The following is a 20,022-nucleotide window of genomic DNA, read 5'->3' on the forward strand; positions in this document are numbered from 1 at the left end:
CCTGTTGCTCAATAGAGTGCCTCCCCATGAACTCATTTCACTACAGTTTGACTACATTTGCACAATGGACTTGCTCTGCCTCTCCTCGCGCCTTATCTCCTCTTCGGTTTCAATAACCGTCGAGAGGCAGATAGTGTTGCTTTCATAGACATCTTTTACTGTCAAGGCTACTGTATGTCTAAACCTTGCGCTGTACATTTTTACTCTCCCTCGAGTCCTCTCCGCTGTGCGTCTCTGTGACAGCTGTAGCCAGACCATGAGTGTCTGGAGTCGGTGCGGGGCGGGCCCTTCCTGCAGCAGGTGCATGTGTGTTTGTTCGCCCACACGTTTGCATTTGTTGGGCCTGGAGGCTGAACGGGTCAGACTTGCTGACTGTGGAGCGTGTAAAGCAGCCATGACGGCTTTCTGTCAGCAGCTCCTGATGAATGAAGACGAAAGCCCACTTCTCATTACCAGCGATTGACCTTGAAGAACATGCGAACCGTTGTCGCTCGATTCTTGTAGATCCAATTGTATTGATCTATCATCAAACTACAAGTGTTATAATTCCTATCTACAATGTACTTGCCATTCTATGTACTTTCTTCTCTTTGTGCTGACTTTCTGTGAGTTATATTGGGCGGGCAGACTCAAAGGGTAGACAAATAAATCAATGAATGAAATGCCAGCCTGAAACAGTGCGCTGTGGGTGGCTCCATCTGGGCACACCAAATGCTCAGCTCGGACTTAGCGTCTCTGAGTACATGCAGTCTGAGCGAAGCATGTTTTTCCTCCTTTAACTCGTTTAACTACAAGATTAAACACAATCAAATCGGAATTGCAATTTTAACAATCTCAAAAGAAGCAAAAGGCTGCCGGAAATTATTTAGGAAGTAAGTGCTTCTCATAAAACAACAAAACATCCTGTCATCCTGTGTGCAGTCTTATAATCTGTAAAACCTGCTCACCCTGTTGTGAAAGACAAAAAGTCAAAGATAGCGCTACTGTCAATCTAACCACTTCTATGTACAGAGAATGCATCTGCTGGGTATGGCTGTCACAATAATTTCGATATCGACTTCAATAAATAACAGATAAACGATATATTTTTGGGCTCGATATTTATCATCTATGCATTTATTAGCATTTCCCCCCTATTTTTTATTTGTAAAACTGTGGTGGTATTTTAGGATATGATGATGCGCCTTTAGAGCAAAGGTTTACTGTGATTTATATGCCTGAGAGTGGACAGTGTCTGGTAGGGCTGTGACGTAGTAATTATGATAAGTAATATGTTTAGAAACCAAAGGCCATTTGACATTTATTGAAGTGTTAGGATTGAAAAAATGCATTAACACAAAACGTAACAAATGTTGGTATTGCAGCACAAAGTATTGCGATCCAAAACCGATCCGATGTTTTATCCCAGCCCTTGTATCTAGTATCATTAGAGTCAATAATATTGTTTATCGCGATACTTTCCTGCCTCAATATATCAAACTTGAAATTTGTTATCGTTTCAGGCCTGCTGTTGGGAATACGAAGCAGAAAAATAACAATTACAGTCTTCCAGGCCTAATCCAAACAATATTTTCCATTTTTTTGCCATCCTGTTTAATTGGGTAATGTATCACAGTGAGATAGCATAGTTTTATATCTTATTCAGAAGATAAAATAAAAAGCAGCAGGTGTTTTTGATCGCGGGCCATGGCGCGGCCTTTAACTTGGGCCAGCTCGGTGTGGCGGACTGTGCCTTCTACTTTCTCTGGCTCTCTCTAATTAGGCCGCGAACAGCCTCGGCCCTGTCCAGCTGGAGCTTTATGTGTGTGTGTGTATCCAGCTGTACGGACTCTAGTCTCTTATCACTCTAACCACTGGCCCATAGTTAATGACAACCATCTGGTGCCCATACAGAGCCGGGTTTAGCTACCAAGCTTCTCAGATTCACTAGGAATTCTTTGGGCAAATCCCTCGTTCCACTCCCACCCGTCTCCGAATTATAGTCGAGTTATGTCTTTCAGATGTGCCTGGAATAACACGGCTTTGGATTACTTTTTACTGACTATCCTCAACATTGGTTTGGGAGAAAAGTCCGCCAGTATCTCTGCATTAGTAAATTTGATATGTTAGCTTGCTACGAAACCTCATTTTGAGATAGAGGAGGTCACAGACACCGCCGCGCAAAGTAGTTCAGAGATTATATGGCTGCTTCATTGTAAATTTGTGCCATATCGCGTGACTAATATCGTGTATGCGGCCTACTGTGTTGATCCCTTATAGATGGCTTCCTGTTACATTGAATAGTGAATACGCTCACACGTTTAGTGTAAGAAAATTCCTGGACTGAACAACAGACAGATGGACGTTTTGTGTTTTGTTCCACGCAGAAAAATTGAGACATTCTTCTTTAGTTAAGTGCCTGTAAGATCTGCAAATCATATCCCTTCCAATCTGCAGTCTCTACTCATTTATTGACACAGGAGTTTCTCCTATCACACACGCCTTTCTTCAATACTACGTCCCGATTAAGAATGTTAATCGGTACGCAGCAGTACACCAGATATTTTAAGGACAGTGTCTTGAAGGGTTTAAGCGTGTCAGCCCTGTGTGACATTCCTGTGGCAGTCTGGGATAGTGTTAAAGTCAGAGACAGCCTCAGGAACCTGACTTGGAGAGGCCATGCTGTTTCTGCCTTCTCCTCTGACCTCTGTTCACACACGCAGCCAAAAGTGTCACCTCTGTCGCAAAATGTCCCCCCAGTCCGTTCCCACAGAAAACTGACCCACTGGGGACAAAAGATATTCGTTCGGAGACTGTGGAAGCACTTGTTTACTTTACAACTTTAAACCATTATATCATCTTGATCAGCTTTACTCTTCTTGTGGTAGCCTACTTTTTTGCAGTTCAAGCTCTGTAAAGATGAATAGACTCCATGGTTCAGTCCTGATAGGCCTGTCGCGATAACACATTTGAAGTTCGATATATTGAGGCAGGAAAGTATCACAATAAACGATATTATTGACTCTAACGATACTAGATAACTCTCAACTCTCAGGCATAAAAATGACAGTAAACCTTTCTTGAAGTGTAATCATCATATCCTAAAATACCACGCAAGCTGCAATAAACATGAAAATATTGTAACTCAGTCAAGTCTTAAGTTTTACAAAGAATAAATAGGGGGTATATGCTAATAAATGTACAGACGATAAATATCAAGCCCAAAATATATTGTTTATCTGTTATTTATTGAACCATAAGTTGATATAGTAATTATCGTGACAGCCCTAAGACCTGATGTAGTTCTGCAGTTCCTAATTTGAATTTTTTCTGGTTTAATCCTTTTATAGTCCTAGTTTATACCTCCCTTTACCTATTCTACCTATTTTTGTGATTTATTCCTTGTTTAGTTTTGGTATAATCTTGCTTTAGTCCTCGTTTGTAGTCTTGACTTTCCCCTCTTTACCCGCTCCCTTCAAAGATAGTAGGCTGCTTTGAAAACCACATTCTGAGACGTGGTTCTGGGTGTGAAGAAGAGTTTGCCGATTGCCTAATATCGTTACACGCTGACTCACGTGTAACACATTTGAGTCAGTCGAAGTTGTAAACAGGCTCCGGAGCGTGACTGTACGTTTGTCATCTCGACTCGAAGTGTTGCAGACATAATTATAAGCCTCGTCGCAGCCCCTCTGGTTTCTACGGTTTCTATTGACAACCAGCTATGCCACTACGCAGACATAAAGCAGCGGCCTATGCGCGGCAGACAACTGGAGCTGCCAAAGGAGCTATTTCCATCCAGAGGTCACATGGTGCTAGACCGCTCTGTGTTCGCAGTCACTTCATCTTCTAAGCGGCCAAGAACCCAAATAATAATCAAACTCGAGAAATGCGAGGATCGTGTCCTGGAATAAACCTGTAGCATTTCGTTTCAATCACAACATGAATTTCTCCATGCATTCGAGCTGCGACACTATATTTTTGCCAATTATTGAGGATAGTGCTAGAAATATGAAGCATCTGTCCTGGAATAAACTTGTCTATCATCAATCTGGTTACCTATCACTACTCAAATACATGAAGCATTCATTCGCTATACGTTATTTTCCCTCAAGGCAGCCGTGATTTAGTGTCATGGTAATAAAGCTGACTGTAATCTCACTCTTTCACGTCTCCACCTGTGGATATAGCTTGCAGCACGCTCCTCATCTTGTGTCATCCGACCTCATATCAAATCCAGAAGTGGAAGTAGTGGGTGTGGCGCGTCCCAGTGAACGATGTGCTGAAACTCAATTCCTCCCCTGACATCGCTAGCCAGGGTCGAGGCTCGTGCCAGCGCTCGAGTGGGTCGGGTCGTTTTTAATTTTCTTGCGGACCCCGTGGCCTTTCCTGCGGCACCAGCTCATGCCCCACCTTTGACAAACAGACGGGGAACTGTGGAAAGATAAAAATAGCTGGATATAGGATTGACTAAACAAGCTGACGCATGAATGAAGGAGCTTTATGGCGTTGTGTTACAAAAAGGGCCCTTTGGTTAACTAGTAGTCACGCCCATTGCGAAAACAAGCACTCGTAGTATTAGACACATGGGTGATTGAGACAGAGTTTATGGCTGCTGAGGGACTCCTAATAAATCCTGTACTATATCATTCTAAAATGCACAATAAGAAAGATTTCAGTGACACTTAATTGGGAAATTTGTCCACTACATTTTTACAATAAGCCCTTACAGTTGTCCTTCTATGAGATTGTGTAACATTTAAATGGGGTGTTTTATAAAGTACGGGTCACTTTTTATGCTCTAAGTGACAGCCCGGCGTTCAGTGCGATTCGTTGTCGACCTCAGTTTGTGGGTTTGTGAGTGACTGACAGCTCTGTGTGCAAGTCTCCGCATGAAGCAAAGACTTGGCTGACATCAGAATGGCGGGCCCTGTTGGGAAGGATCACTTGCAACCCAACCCAATATGAAACGCGCTGGTTCTTAACTCTCCTCTCGGGCACATATCAGACGCACACAGCTGTACAGAGACTCAGAGAGACAGCGGTCCCACACAGGGTTGCCAGACAATAGTCGCGTCAATCAGTGTCGTGGCCCTGTTAGCTGTGCTGCTCCAGGCCATTAGTGGACAGTCGGTTTGCTACTCACTCCAGGAAATACACTCAAGCTTCAGGCGCCCCATCGAGACCTTTTTACTGTTTGACAATCGCCGTCTCACAGAGGTTTTTGCTCTGGGGAAGTGAAAATAGAAATCGTTTCTTGATCATTTGCAAATTTTAGCATTTACTTACTGTCTGAACCAAATGATTCTACCTTTACATTTACATTCCTACTCTCATAATTCATAATAATTTGGTGCATGAGATAGACGTTTCAAAATAGACATCAACTGAACCTCCCCCACCTTAACCGAGCGCATTTTCTCCAGTTCAGCTTTACCCAGATCCATAAAGTCACAGCCTCTAGACCAGTTTAATGCCTCATTTGAAAGCTAAGGCCAACAAAACTCATCTAAATTGATCTTTTTCCTTGTGTTGTCTCTTTTCTGCTGTTTTCGTCACATTTTTCGTAACTTTTTCATCGCTCTTTTTGTCACGTTTTTGTCGCTCCTTTGCTTTGTTTTTGTGACAGATTTTTGTCACCTTTGTCACATTTTTGTCACTCCTTTGTTGCCTTTTTGTCACATTTTTGTCACTTTTTCAGTGCTCTTTTCGTCACACATTTTTGTCACGTTTTTTGTTGCATTTTCATCCTTGTTTTCGTCTAATTTTTGTTGCTATTTTGACGCTTTTTTTAAGAGGCTCGAATATGCTCGTTTCAAGTGGAGGTTAAGAGGTTGAACAAGAAAATAATTCTTTATTTCCACTCCATTTTATCCCATCACAGTCTAAACTCCGCTCTAAATAACAAGCTGTTACTACTGAAAACGCTGAATACTGAATGTATTTTCCATAATTCTCCTAATCTTGCTGTTTTGTTCTGTTTTGAAGGTGGAACCAGAGACATTGGATCTGCCCTGACCAGGATGTGCATGAGACATCGCAGCATAGAGGCCAAACTGAAGCATTTCTCAATGTAAGAAAAATGTTGCTTTATGTGATATAATGCTTCCCATATGTTGTGGTGGGATTTTTCTGAACTTGTTAAATCCCCCTTTTAGATAAACATTTAGAGAGATTGTGGTTTATTATTTCCTGCATTTCTCCAATGTTTATAATCTATATCCCTATGACCCCGCCCCCGAAGAGAGCAGGCCTATAAAATGTATAGGGAGTTGTGGTTTCTGGATGTTTTGCAAGCGCCTGGTGAAAACGCCCCTTGTATCAGAATTCAGAAAAAGAGACGATTTGTCTGGAGCTGTGAGCATCTGCAGTGTGTCAATGTAGTCCCACACACACACTGGTCAGACAACGGGCTCTCTAATTTCGGGTGGCATTTCAGGAGAGATTCCACTTGGATCTCCATAGCAGGGTCCGGACACGGGGAGGCCGTGGTCACCACCCACCCACTGGCACAGACGCACACTTGTCTAAGAAATGTCTGCAAGACGGAGAGGCCTAATTTTAGTTTCATACGCTAATCCTGCAGCTGCCCAGCTCCGAGCCTCCTACACAGCTCGCAAACCTGTGAGACGGACGCTGCAGGGTAATGATTGACAGACAGGACTGTGAGACTCCTATTCCCTCCTGTGACATGCTGTTAGACACTCACTCTCGCTGTTAATAATTGACACATTAGCTTAGTCTGGTCAGACAGAAAGAAAACACTGACATTTACTATTAGCATCTGCCTGTTTTGGGCCGATATATAACAGAGGATAGGTTTAATTAAGATGGTAATAGCAAATACATCAAAAAGGAATATTTCACCAACACATTTCAGAAAGGTTTGGATAAGAAAACTGAAAATGTTAGTTTCCGGGAGACTTTTCAGAGTCATTGTATTTTCCCTATAACCATTAGCCACCAAACATCACAAATTATGAACGATCCAGATGTTTTCAGCTGCTGTCAACCCATCGACCGCATTTAGGTGAGGTCAAAGCCTAGTCAGAAATCATTAATGAATGTACTGACCTTCTGAGATTTTACTTTAGATACAAATTAGCGTCTAAAAGTGTGTCTGACCTAAATGCTAATTCAGTTGAGCTTCTGCTTTTTGTTGGGTCAGATTACATCCAGTGGCCACGAAACATCATCTTATATATGTTAAAGCAGTACTAAGTAACTTGTTTATCTTAATAAATCCTTTTTTTGTAGTACTACAAGTGTTGATGGAGTACAAATACTACACTAATCGAATCACGAAGAAGAAGCTAACAGCTTAATGGGTAAAGCTAACTGGGGGCTAGCACCACTTAAACAATATTTACAGCCAAGTTTGAGTGAAATTTATTTCTATTGTGTAATTGGATGTACAATATCCCTCGCTCCCTTTGTCTTTAATGAGTAAAAAAAACGTAACACACTATGACACCTGCCGTGGCGCTTATGGCCTCTAGGGGCATGAGTTACTTAGTACTTTAATGATAAAGAAATTATATAAATGCCATGAAAAGGAAAAAGTTAGTCGTTAACTAACAAATGTGCACATGTATAGGAACAGGCTCAGACAGCTAAAGGCATTTCAGTGATTTCTATGGTTTTTATGATGAAACGCCTGACTGGACATCTTGCAAAGAATTCATTTTGGGAGCAGTTTGTGGCCTAGTTAAATGACTTAAGGTCCTGTAACATGAATAATAGTATGAATGAGCATATCCGTCTGCTTTACTTTGCTAATTGTGAATGATGTCTTGTCTGTAAGGGTCTTCATGGAGGGTCTGGTCGGTCCTCTGCAAGAACAGATGGAGGAGTGGAAACGAGGAGTGAACTGCCTGGACAAGGACCATGCAAAAGGTAAAAGAGAAAAATCACAGACCTTATGAGCCTTACGTTTTTGTAAGATACACAATTGTTATATTTCCTATCTAGAATATAAGAAAGCCCGCCAAGAAATAAAGAAGAAGAACTCAGACACTCTCAAATTGCAGAAGAAAGCAAAGAAAGGTAAACACATGATTTGATGTTGGTGTTAGACAGTGGGGCTGGTTCACAGCAGAGTACAGGGGAAAGCACACTGGATATACGGGTATATTTATTTGACAGCGGCTAGGCCTTAGCGATCAGCCTTCTGTTTAAACATTACCTTACATGGAAAACACACCGCGGAAGGCCCTTGCTCTCCCCTCCGCAACTGTTCTCTATAAACATATTCGTCTACCTGTAAAAACACTGTGTGGAAATAAAGCAACTGGAAAATAAGGACTAGGGTTAGGTTAGAGGCTTGTAAAGTAAAGAAAGTTTGTCAAAAGTGTCCATCAAAGTGACAGACAAATGTTTTTCCTCCTCTTGTCCCCATGTGGTTTCCATCTTTTCCCTTCAGCCGAGACTTGGGGTAAGTTTTAGTCCAAGTTACTGCCCACACTAAATTTACTATATTGAAAATGTACTGCATCATCTAATGTAGTGTTGATGTAGACTTGTTAGTGGCATGTGTAGTTTCTCTCATAGATAATGTAGTTTATAGTTGTTGTTTTTTTTTATTATAGTTTTCCCTTTTTATGGTTCTGGATTCATATTTTTATGAATCTTCTTTGTGTCTGTCTTTGTTATTTCAACAGATTCTTGTCATTTATACTGAATCCATTATGTCTCCAGTCCGTTCTATGCACATCTGCCGCAGCAATAGAGTAAAGGTTTACACCAGTGCGTTAAAAAAGTGAAACCTTACTTCCTCATTTCTGTCAGACATAAAACAGTAGTACAGCATCAGTTCACCTTAACACGTACTCCTCTAAAGATTTGCCCGCGTATTTCTTGGACATGTTCAGCATTCAAAGAGTGATGATGATAATGCGATGAGAGCATTATGTACAATCCTTTGAAGATTGTGTTTTCAGTTCATGATTAAACTTTTACAAGAACTTTTAATTGCTGAACTAGCCTAGACCCCACGGACACTGACACATGCGCTGTTCTTTGCCGACCCACATAATTGCAGCCTTTGCTATTATGTGGAAACATTTCTTCTTGCAGTGTGAGGACTAAGGGAACAAAACACCCCCCATTCGCTTCGCTACCACCACCGTTTGATAAGCGTCTTGTGAGGGTGTTTTCCCAACCCGGGCCCTGAGTCTAAGACACAGCCTGCGACGGCTACCTAATGAAATCATGTGTCATGTGAAATCTGGAGACGCTAATCTCATTTGTGTGAGCGAGTACATGTGCGGGGTGAGCTAACATAACACCTTCTATTCTGCTCGATCCAGACACTTAAAGCACTTAAGCACAAGAAAAAACAGTGCTAGATATCAACACGAGCACTTAAAGAAGAATTAAGCAACTTGTTTACCTTAATAAATCCTTTTCTTAGTCCCTCTGGGGGTAATACAAGTGTGGCATGATTGGGGGGTCTTTCATCTCCCCCTGGTGTCTCTGTCCAGAAAACCACCCTTGCAACTTCCCTGCCTCTGGGTTGGAGGCGCACTATATAATCATGAAAAAGAAGCTATCAGGCTAACGGGCAAAGCTAACTGTAGCAGTGTTTACAGCCAAGTTTGAGTGACAAAAAACATCCCCATTGTGTAATTAAGTTTTGGCACAATGTACAATATCCCTCTCTCCCTTTGTCTTTTCTGTCAGCGTAGTATTTACTCTCACGGACAATTAATGAGTTAAAAAAAAACGCGACATGCTACGACACCTGCAGTGGCGCCTATGGCCTCTAGGGGCATGAGTTATCAAGCCAGTCTGATTTGCTTTGAACTTTGTGAACCAGACCAAAACATTGGGAGTGTAATTCACAGAGAAAGTATGAAGTTTCTTAATAATGTAACATATGGTCTTTGTCAATTCAAATTACTGTCAGCTGCAAATGTACATATTTTCCAGTTTTAACTTTCCAGCCCTGAAACCTCTGCAGGAGTAATGCTCGATCATAACCTCTGTATTAAAGGGCTTCCATAATCCCAGGCAGAACCTCCCCCATTGTTCTTCATATGGAAATTAAATTTGTTTTGTCAACAATAACAAAATGCTCTTAATATCTTTGTCCTAAATCTATTACAGTTAATCCTTTAATTAACTCAATTCCTTTGAGTGGAATTTATTATATGTCTACTTGGAGGGGCCTAATCTCGGGGTCATGCGTGAGAGAGAAATAAAAAAAATGCTTGTAGACCAAACTTTTCCTTCAAACATCGGAAGTATAATTTTACCAAATCTGTTTTAATGATTCCAATGAGTCAGATGTAATCACTGTCAACCTCTTAGACTTCGGCGGATGCTTTGTGGCAGGACGATTTCCTCTTATATTTTTTTTCCATTTGCTATTTGCGGATTGGAATCAGGCTTCCTGGTCATTTACAGTGTGTTGTGGTCTGGTGACTGACAGAAAAGCAGAAGCTCAACATTGTATCACACTGCTCTCCAGATAAGGGGGGCATTTTCCCATTCCCTATGTAAACCTATATATGTTTTTTGACTATTCATTTGCACAACAAGCGTTTCAAATGTCACACAAAGACAATAGCTGATCATTTATTCCCAGACACACAGGGACCGCAGTTTTTCCTTGTGGCTTTGGTTTATCAGAGTATGACTTAAGCCTGAAGTACAGTGAGTAGATAATGTGTGCTGTGCAATGCCCTGGGCAGTCGCCAGCCTTCCTGCCTCCATCAAGAGGCTTTGATTTGACTTCAGGGTCGCCTCTCTGCACATACTTGACTATACACTCACAGTCTTTGCTCTTAACCCTGCTGAAGAACACTTAGAACTACAGTGTTTATCAAAGAGTCAACAGCGGGTGCACTTCTGGGTTATCCCACGCAAGAGTAAAGGTTTTCCAAGATATTGTTTTGCTATTTATGGTTAATTACCTTTAAAGCTTACACATGTTCAAATAGAAATGAAAGTATCTTGTAAACTTGCCACCCATCTTTAGATACTACGTTTGTCAGAATGCTGGATTGACTCTGTCTTCTTTTGTCAAGGTCGAGGAGATATTCAGCCGCAGCTGGACAGTGCTATGCAGGACGTCAACGATAAATACATTCTTCTGGAGGAGACCGAAAAGCAGGCGCTGAGGAAGGCCTTGATCGAGGAGAGACAGAGGTTTTGCTATTTCGTCGCCCTGCTCCAGCCTGTAGTGGTGAGTAAACAGGTGTCAGAGAAATGAATTTGAATTTCGTAACCAAAAAACAACGGCGTAAATAAGTTGAGTCACCTTCCATAGAAATGTGTCATCAACTGTGACTGGGTTCTGTGTTGCGCCATGTTGACAAACTTGATTGATCCACAAGGGAAATTACGTCACTGTTGCTCAAGTGTGCAATCAGGACAATCTTCAAACAAAAGCAATTAGAACAGAAGAATAAAGAGAACACACCCAAAATATACAAAGCGTAGCAAGGTGTGACAGTGATACAACAATAGTAAGTGATAATAACTGTAAATGTGCTTTAAAGGACGAGGAGATTTCTATGTTGGGGGAGGTCACGCACCTCCAGGCCATTTCTGATGACCTCAAAGCCTTGACCTCCGACCCTCATAAACTCCCAGCCGCCAGTGAGCAGGTGAAAATACACAACAACACACAATATTGGAACAGACCCAATACTTTAATGCAATTTCCCCCTCACAAATGAGTTTTTTCTTCCTTCCTGCCTCAGGTGATTCTTGATATGAAGGGCTCCGACTTCTGTTGGTCCTATCAAACCCCCCCTTCGTCTCCGAGCTCCACGGTGTCCCGAAAGTCCAGCATGTGCAGGTAGGATTCTTCACTGTCCCATGTGACTAATGGCAACTTTTAAATGGAACAGAGAAGCCTTGTCCGCTGCATACACCTAGTTATTCCGCTTCTATTTGATTACACCAAAACTGAGCGGTTAGAAAATGTGCACAATCCGTGGTTTGTTTTGGAGAGAAAACTCGATTTAAAAAGCATAAAGAAAAGTGTCAGTTGTGTTTGCCTGTTGCTCATTAGAGGCTACCCCCTAGTGGTGAGCTGTAAACTTACCGGGGAAAAGAAAAAAGTTCCACCTGTAGCATTGGGTCTGTGTTCCTGTTGGTGTTCCTGTGCTTTATGGCAATTTAAGTGTGGGCTTCTGGATAATTATACTGTTGCCCTTAAATTTCTGGGAACTTTTATGGCCTGAAATTAATTTGCATCTTTTATTATGCAGCTACAGTCATTTAACATGCTTTGGTGTTCGCATTTATTATCTGGACTCCCTCATATTGCTTTGCTTTATAATAGAGTGTGAATTAAGCAGTGGTGTGGCTGTCTGATCAAAGGTCTAAATGACTTCTCACAGCAGAATCATTAAACTCTGTTTCTGTTATCGTAATTCAGTAGCACAGTTGTTATTATGATGATAGGGCTGGGTATCGTTTCACAGTTTTTATTGCTAATGGTTTTGCTCAAAGATGTCTTAATTAAACATCTTTTTCTGTTAGTAATGAGTGCAGCATAGGTACAGAAAATTGTTCAACTGAATGGTACCCAGCTCTAGTGATTTTCTATAGTCACAGCCTGCTGCATCTTGGTTTGCCGTGTTAATTGTTTCCTCCCTGTCTCCTCCTCACTCTCCCCAATCCACATTTGTTCTAATACTTCTACTTTCCCCTCTGTGATTCACGTCCTGGGTGCACTTGCTCTTCTTTCCTTTGCCTGTCACTTCTCGCCTCTACTCCATGCCTCTTCACAGTAGTCTGAACAGCGTTAACAGTAGTGACTCCAGAGGATCCACAGGCTCCCACTCTCACTCTCCTTCCTCCTCTTCTTCCTCCTCTTCCTCACACCACCTCTTCCACCTCCATCACCCACGGCACCGGTACCGCAGCTCCACTCTGCCCCAGCCGACCCCTGCGCGCCTCTCCAGCATCTCCTCCCACGACTCGGGCTTCATGTCCTCCTCACATGACCAGTACACGTCGTCCAAGTCCTCCTCGCCCATGCCTGCAGAGACAAAGGTAAGAAGAAACCCACGCTCACTTACGCTCCGCTGTAATGTTGACCACAGGAAAGTATCTGACTCTGAAACCACACAGTATGATTTACAGGCCAATACAGTCAGACGGAGAAAACCCCAAATGAGAAATCCACGTAACAGCTCACATCTCTTTTCTCACACATCTCTTCAGCCACTATCTGGCAGTGGGGAGCACATGTCATCATGGAAGTCGTTTGACTTGTATTATTATAGTATAAACACACAGGAAATGAGTCTGCTTCTCCTTTAGCCCAAGGGAAAGTCAGATGAACCTCATCCTACTATTAAAGAGCAGACCGCTGTGACAGACGGCTGCTGAGTAAACATGCACGGTCTCAAAAGTACTTAGACATATTCACATTACACGCATCAAAGACAAATTCAACTTACTTTGTCATCAGTTACGTTTTACGGTCACTTGTATCATCAGGTCGTCCCATGTCAACAATATCGGGCCTTTTGAAAAGCCTGTAAGATCATTTTTCAGAGATAATTATGAGATGGTCCTGGAAGACTGTGTGAGGTTTGTGGTTGAGACTATGTGGAGTTTACTGGTGTGAGGCTGCCAGGAACAGAGCTCCCCTGTCCAGAACACATTGGTATCATTAGCCTCCAGCTTTTATGATGTAGCGAAGGTGGTTTGGCAAGACCCAGTGTGACCCACACATAGCTTCAGCCTTCTCAGGGCCTCCCACTTGTAGCTACAGCAATGTGTCTGATCAAAACATTGATGTGGCTTCTCAGGGCTCACTTCAAAGCTTCTCCTTTCCACTCTATTTCCGCTAACACCAGCCTATTGCTTTTCCCTAATGTGGATCCATTAACTACTGCATGTGTCAAGCAAGAAGACAATTTCCCAGTAGGCATGGATTAAGTGTCATTATATAAACAACATAATCATGCCTCCATTTGCTAACAGCACTTCTTAAATGCAAAATGACAGGCCTCTTATTTAGCTTGACTTGCTTTGGCGGTTATAATTCCTCCCACACATGCCAAAGGGATGAGTAGCTATGTCTGCGCTTTTCTTCAACAAACACTTTTTAATATAACACCGTTGCTGGTTCTTTCGCAATTAGTGGTGGTACAACTCCCAGTCCGCCCCCTATACAATATGTGCTTGATATTCACTTGGCCGTGGTCCTTTTTAACTGCTGAGACCGTTGGAAAAGTGGTCTCTGCGCACTAACAAACTGCTCCTCTGTCTACCTGGTGACACGCTCCCCCCTCCCTCTTCTTCTCAGCCCTCTCCGCTGCAGCCTTGTCCCAGCACCAGCTCCTCTGAGCTGTCAGAGACTGGGCAGCTTCACAGTGACTTCCCCTCTGCTCTGAACTCTGCTCCCACCACTCAGCACACTGACCAGGTGACAAACACTACTCCCTGACTCTCTGCTGCTACGTATAACCTAACAAGTCTAACAGTGGGATTGTGCATGGATCATATAACACTGATGAAAAACGTTCATCTTCAACTAAAAACACAAATGCCCTCACAAAAAGCACAGAATATGAAGAGGTAGAGGTAGTTTTAGCTTTGGAATGAGGAACTCTACTTTTTTCTTTGTTGCAAATACATTATTACTCGGGGTGCGCCATATCGTATCGCATATCATTATCGCAATATAATTAATATAATAGTTGTGGACATGATATAATGTCACGCTCAGCTCCATCAGAGCTGCATAAACACTGACTGTAGAAAACGGGGACAGGTGCTTAAAAAGTAAAATGAAACAAAGGATGTTAACTGCTTGAGAAGATCTTATTTGTGAGGAAATTAGTATGCCGTTAAAAAGAAGAAGAAGAAAATATCACAATTAATCTTCCCAATAGGCGTAAGGCTGGGATTTTGAAGAAATGTATCCATTGTCAATTATATCGTCAAATATATTGTTATTGTGATATTATTTTTATTTCGTGATATAGATTTTAGGCCATATCGCCCTGCCCTTATTATTACAACGGAAAAATTGCAACTTTTTCCCCCGTTGTGATATCAATAAAGTCATATATATATATATTTTTTTTTTTTACTTTTCTTTGTGAAATTGCCACTTCACTGTTAAAAAAATAACCCTAAAACTTCTATTAAATTGCATACTGTTAGTGCAATATTTATTTATTTATTTATTTTTTGCTTTATTAAATTTTCAACATATAAATACATTTACCATTTATCATCTCATTCTATTTTGCTCAGTTTTTGTTTTAATTTTCTCCAAATCATTTTGTCTATTTCTGTTGTCATTTTTATTTCATTATGTTGTATTTTTTTCTGTTTCTGTTTGGCTACCCTCCACATACCCAGCTGTCCAATGGGTATGAGCACTGCAGCCCGGCGAGCTCTCCATACCTGCACAGTAACGGATCGGGCACTGCCTTTCCGTTTTACCCTCCATCCTCCCCCACCACCACCTCATCCCCCTCTCGCTCATGGTCCCGTCCCGCATCCGCCCTTCTCCCAGACTTCACTCAATACTGCACTCTGGGCTCCCCCATGATTCCGTCGTCCCGAGTCCCCACCTGGAAGGTTTGTCCATGGAGTGTCTATGATTCGATTTCATTTCTATGTCTATATTTCTATATAACCTTGATGAGTTTAAATACTGTCTCGGTGGAACAACTTTTATTAAGTCACATTTACAGATGCACTTTCATTTCAAGCATCAAGTCACTGAGCACACTGAACACCATCTGCAAACATTCAGACGAATAGCATTAACTCGAAAAGTAATTTATTTCCTTTCTGTGTTGAAATATTATCCAAATTGTGGTTAATATTAGTCTTATAGTTACTCAGCTGTTCTCAAAGCATAAATGCAATATCTAGATGCTGTTTTAGTTCATAAAAGCATTGGAGACTGCTGGGTTAAGAGTAAGTAGTAAGTAATTCCTTGTATCTTCTAGGACTGGGCAAAACCAGGGCCTTATGATCAGCCAATGGTCAATACTCTGAGGAGGAAGAAAGACAAGGACGGTCCATCAGTTGTAGACTCCAATGGTACCCACAGTGTGAGCAGTGAGAATGGCTCATCATCAACCCTCATGTCAACAACTTCTTCTGCTCCGGGTGTGCCACAAACCCCAAACCACTGCAGCACCGTAGAGGAGACCAATCAGACACTGGCCTCATCTTTCAAGGTCTGCCATCACAAGTGCTAGTCATTAATACATATCTAACTTCTGTTGTAAATGTTGTAGATCATAGTTGTTTTATGTTAACCTGTATAACTGTTCATTTATCTCAAAGAAGACGCTATTATTAAACTGTACTTGGTTTGAAAATGCCGTTATGGTCTGTCCTAGATTCTGAATGTGTTCCATGTTTTCTGTACATGTGTAGTCTGGTGACTTTGTGCCACATGAGGAGCTGGCCATGGCTTTATCTCGAGGCCTAGAGCTGGACACTCAGAGATCCAGTCGAGACTCGATCCAGTGCTCGAGCGGCTACAGCACTCAGACCAACACCCCATGCTGCTCTGAGGACACCATTCCTTCACAGGGTATCAGCATTTTACCATCTGCTACAACTTACAGATTTGTTTTATACCTGCAAAAGCCTAGTAATGTCCCCTTTTTCTTTTTAGTTTCAGATTATGACTATTTCTCAATGGCCGGTGACCAAGAGGCTGAGCAGGCTGACTATGACAAGTCATCTACTATCCCGAGGAACAGTGACATTGGCCAGTCTTACAAGCGCATGTTCCAGACCAAGCGGCCTGCCTCGACAGCTGGTCTGCCCAGCAACCAGCCTCCTTATCTCGGTCAGGGGGGCTATCCTGCAGGAGGGTATCCGCCTACGCCCATGCACTCTGGCCATTACCAGTCAAACCTAAATGGGACTTATCCCTCCACACCTCCAGGTAATAATCAGTGACATCATTAACAATAATAAGCACAAACATTTATATCATTACATTATTGTATGACTGTTTGTTTGTTTGTTTGTTTTCACAGCTTCTTCAAATCAGGCCTATTACACTGGGTCTAGTGCTCACAATGGCACATACTCTTCTGGCCAGGGTCCAGTTATCGTCACCCCAGGAGTTGCCACAATCCGTCGAACTCCATCAAAACCATCAGCGCGGAGATCTGCTTCTGGGGCAGGCACTGGCCCCATTCCCATCCGCACGCCTGTGGTCCCAGTGAAAATCCCCACAGTGCCTGACATGACAGCCACTGTCAATGGGAACAGAAATCCAGAGGAAATGGACAGAGGACGGGGACATGAGAACCCAGAGTACCCCGTGTACACTGGAGAGGAGGCCACACCTCTACAGATGGAGTCTTGGAGAGGCCAGGCATCCACCAATCCTCCTGCAACTGCTATGGCAAACCAACAGTACATGCAGAACCAGCTAGCACCAGAGGAGGGAGCTGGACAGCTGACTGGAGAGGCAGGAGAAAACGAGGGCAACATGCTTCATGCTATTCGCAAAGGGGTCAAACTCAAGAGGACACTAACAAACGACCGCTCAGCCCCTCGCATCGCCTAATTTCAGCAATCAGAAATATGACCTGTTTCATAAGTGAACGCTCTTTTCAGTCAGTGCTGTGATGAACCAGGTTAAGGCTTTAGATGTGTTTGAGTTTAGCTTCTGTAAATATTCAAATGTATTTGCCTGTAGAAGTATCTAGAAGTATTTTTCACATTAAAAAACAACATACCTTTCAAAGTCACCCGTATAGAAAATGTGAGCAATAATAAAAACACATAATTCCATAGGCCACTATTATAGCAGTATCACACATTTTTGTTTTTCTAAGAGTACATTTTTTTATATTTTTCTTTTCTTCTACTCACATTTTTACAGTTTGAATCATTTCGGTCCTCCCACAATTCCTCCAAAAATAGGGAGTGTATGTACACAACACATGTTATCTATCATTGCTGAAAGAGTACAATGTGACATGGGACAAATGAACTGTTTGACCCCGCGATGACTGAGGACAAGTCACAAGAAAGCAAGTTCTATTAAGTGTTGCAGCCAGGAATAATAATGCGGTAAATGCCTTGGACTGTTGACAGCTCACCAAACTGAACTGATGCCTTTTGGGATGGATGCCTGAACGGCTGTGAAAGAGCCTTGTTTAAAGTCAATCGTCATTGTTGAAGGTCATCCCGGGCATTGATATAAAACGCACCAGTGCTGCTTTCTGATGCACTGAATTTCAACAAAAATAGACAGTGTGTCTAGTATCACACCACTGACACTTTTTGTTTATGTAATTATAGTTTAGTATAGTTGTTAATATTTTTGCATGTATCTGTTTTCTGTATGGGTCTCCTGTTTGTAGAGTGCCATTTCACTTATTTCTCAAAGTGCTACAATTATCCTGTCCATAAACACTACATTCAGTTTGCGTTCTACACCGCTTACTTAAAATTAAAACATATGTAACATAGCTTATGTATACCATTGTACATGAGAACACAGCTTACATTTAGTTTATTTGTAGATTTGAAAAGAAATAAGCTGTATTTTGTTTGTTTTACATTTTTATCAACACATGTAGCATGGATTTTTGAATTTTTAGTTATTTTTTCCTATCACAGAAAGCACTCAGCTTCTTATTCAAGAGGCTGAGTGGAGAGTTGGTACACTAAAGCAAGGCAATCACGTATTGTATATATCAATACAAGTAAACACAAGTATCTGTATCAAAGGTGTAAGACAGTTTCTCGTCGGTCGCCGTTACGAAAATGACTGGCTCCATTAGTATTTGAGTTGAATTGCATTTCAGTTAAAGCACTGTGAGAGTGTGGCTATGTGGAGGTATATGAAATGTAAATATTGTTAAGCTGAACACGTCCAGAAACTCACGTTTTTGTTTTAATTTATTTTCTTCATAGTATTTTAATTGATTTGCCTTCATCAGCCTTTATTTTTATACTTTCTCAGTCAATGCACAAGGCTTTTCTTTTGACCATGCATGGACTTTTGATGTGATCTGTTCAGACCGTGACAGTGGCTATTCTGCAACAGTTCAATGATATTCTTAATTTCTTATGTTTAAAAAGTGGCACAAATACTTGCCTTTCTGATACAAGTACATTTTATTTTATAGTTGTCTATAGATAGTATAAAGCCAGAAGCCTTTTCTATACTAAAATTTGAAATATGATTCTATGTAAATTTATCACATGCTTCAGAGGTTATTTTAGAGAATGTGACACTAATAAGGACATGTTCTTGTTCAGCTTTTACCGTTCGTCTAAAAACATGATAAAGTTGTATGGGCAGTATATTTACACTTAAAGTAAAGTTATATATTATATAAAAGTTGCCAATGTCCACTAAATGTCACTTATAAATATGACTATAGTTTGTGAGGGTGTGAGGAAGTCTGTTCACCAGTTTAGCTCGGTTTCTGTGCCCTCAGCGGAGAGAGTTGACCTCTCTTGTTGGTCCCTGTTCAATTTCAAAAAAAGTATGAAATGTTATTTTTGTGTAATGACAGCCTTAGCAATAAAACGTTGAAATGTGCCCTATGTGCTTTACTTGTGCTCGAATGTTTCTTATCCAGACTCATTCATTTCTATTACTACTGTGAAGCCAGAAGGTGTCGCTGTTGTCCAGATTTGTGTAGTGTTTTTTTTTTTTTTTTTTTTTGCATTTATCTTTCCACCGGTTCTACAAATGAAATGTAGTCTCGTGGCACTGTAATATTTCAAACATTACGTCATTTCTAAGTTTAGACTAAGTTTAAACATTTTTCTTTTCAGAAATATTTGTTCTTACAACACTGACTCACACATGGTCTCATATTTTCCTCGGGTGTGGACCAGTTTGCTCAAAAGCCCCACCAACATAATAACCTGTGAGCCTGGGGCGTGGACTCACCAAAGGCTAATACGCATTTTTCTACTCGAGTATTTGTTTATATTTTCTTCTCTTGTCGTGACCTGTGCTGCGTTAAATTTGATCAAATGGTATAGCAAAGGCTGTGGTAGAGGTGGGTACTGTGTATTATTCATTGCAGAGTGTAAAGTGCTCTGATGGACCTTTACGCG

At 41.5% G+C, this 20,022-nt stretch overlaps 1 protein-coding gene across 7 annotated transcripts in view; it reads left to right on the top strand.

The window, feature by feature from the left end:
- The window catches only part of LOC306967115 (protein MTSS 1-like), a 40,204-nt gene extending 20,712 nt beyond the window's left edge, over nt 1-19,492 (top strand). Inside the window, exons 4-17 of one of the 7 annotated variants that reach the window (XM_079562015.1) lie at nt 5,965-6,049; nt 7,781-7,872; nt 7,948-8,022; nt 8,399-8,410; nt 11,007-11,164; nt 11,481-11,588; nt 11,685-11,782; nt 12,723-12,987; nt 14,252-14,371; nt 15,316-15,537; nt 15,915-16,148; nt 16,351-16,510; nt 16,595-16,870; nt 16,965-19,492. In XM_079562015.1, coding sequence (XP_079418141.1) covers nt 5,965-6,049; nt 7,781-7,872; nt 7,948-8,022; nt 8,399-8,410; nt 11,007-11,164; nt 11,481-11,588; nt 11,685-11,782; nt 12,723-12,987; nt 14,252-14,371; nt 15,316-15,537; nt 15,915-16,148; nt 16,351-16,510; nt 16,595-16,870; nt 16,965-17,503 — 2,444 coding nt within the window. In that variant the 3' untranslated portion in view covers nt 17,504-19,492. Of the gene's footprint in view, nt 1-5,964; nt 6,050-7,780; nt 7,873-7,947; nt 8,041-8,398; nt 8,411-11,006; nt 11,165-11,480; nt 11,589-11,684; nt 11,783-12,722; nt 12,988-14,251; nt 14,372-15,315; nt 15,538-15,914; nt 16,149-16,350; nt 16,511-16,594; nt 16,871-16,964 lie in introns of those variants that run through there. The other 6 variants (XM_079562018.1, XM_079562017.1, XM_079562016.1 and 3 more) reach the window with 6 other exon arrangements.
- The last annotated feature ends 530 nt before the right edge of the window (nt 19,493-20,022 follow it).

Source organism: Gobius niger (genome assembly GCF_951799975.1).
Source record: "Gobius niger genome assembly, chromosome: 8".
NCBI lineage: Eukaryota > Metazoa > Chordata > Actinopteri > Gobiiformes > Gobiidae > Gobius > Gobius niger.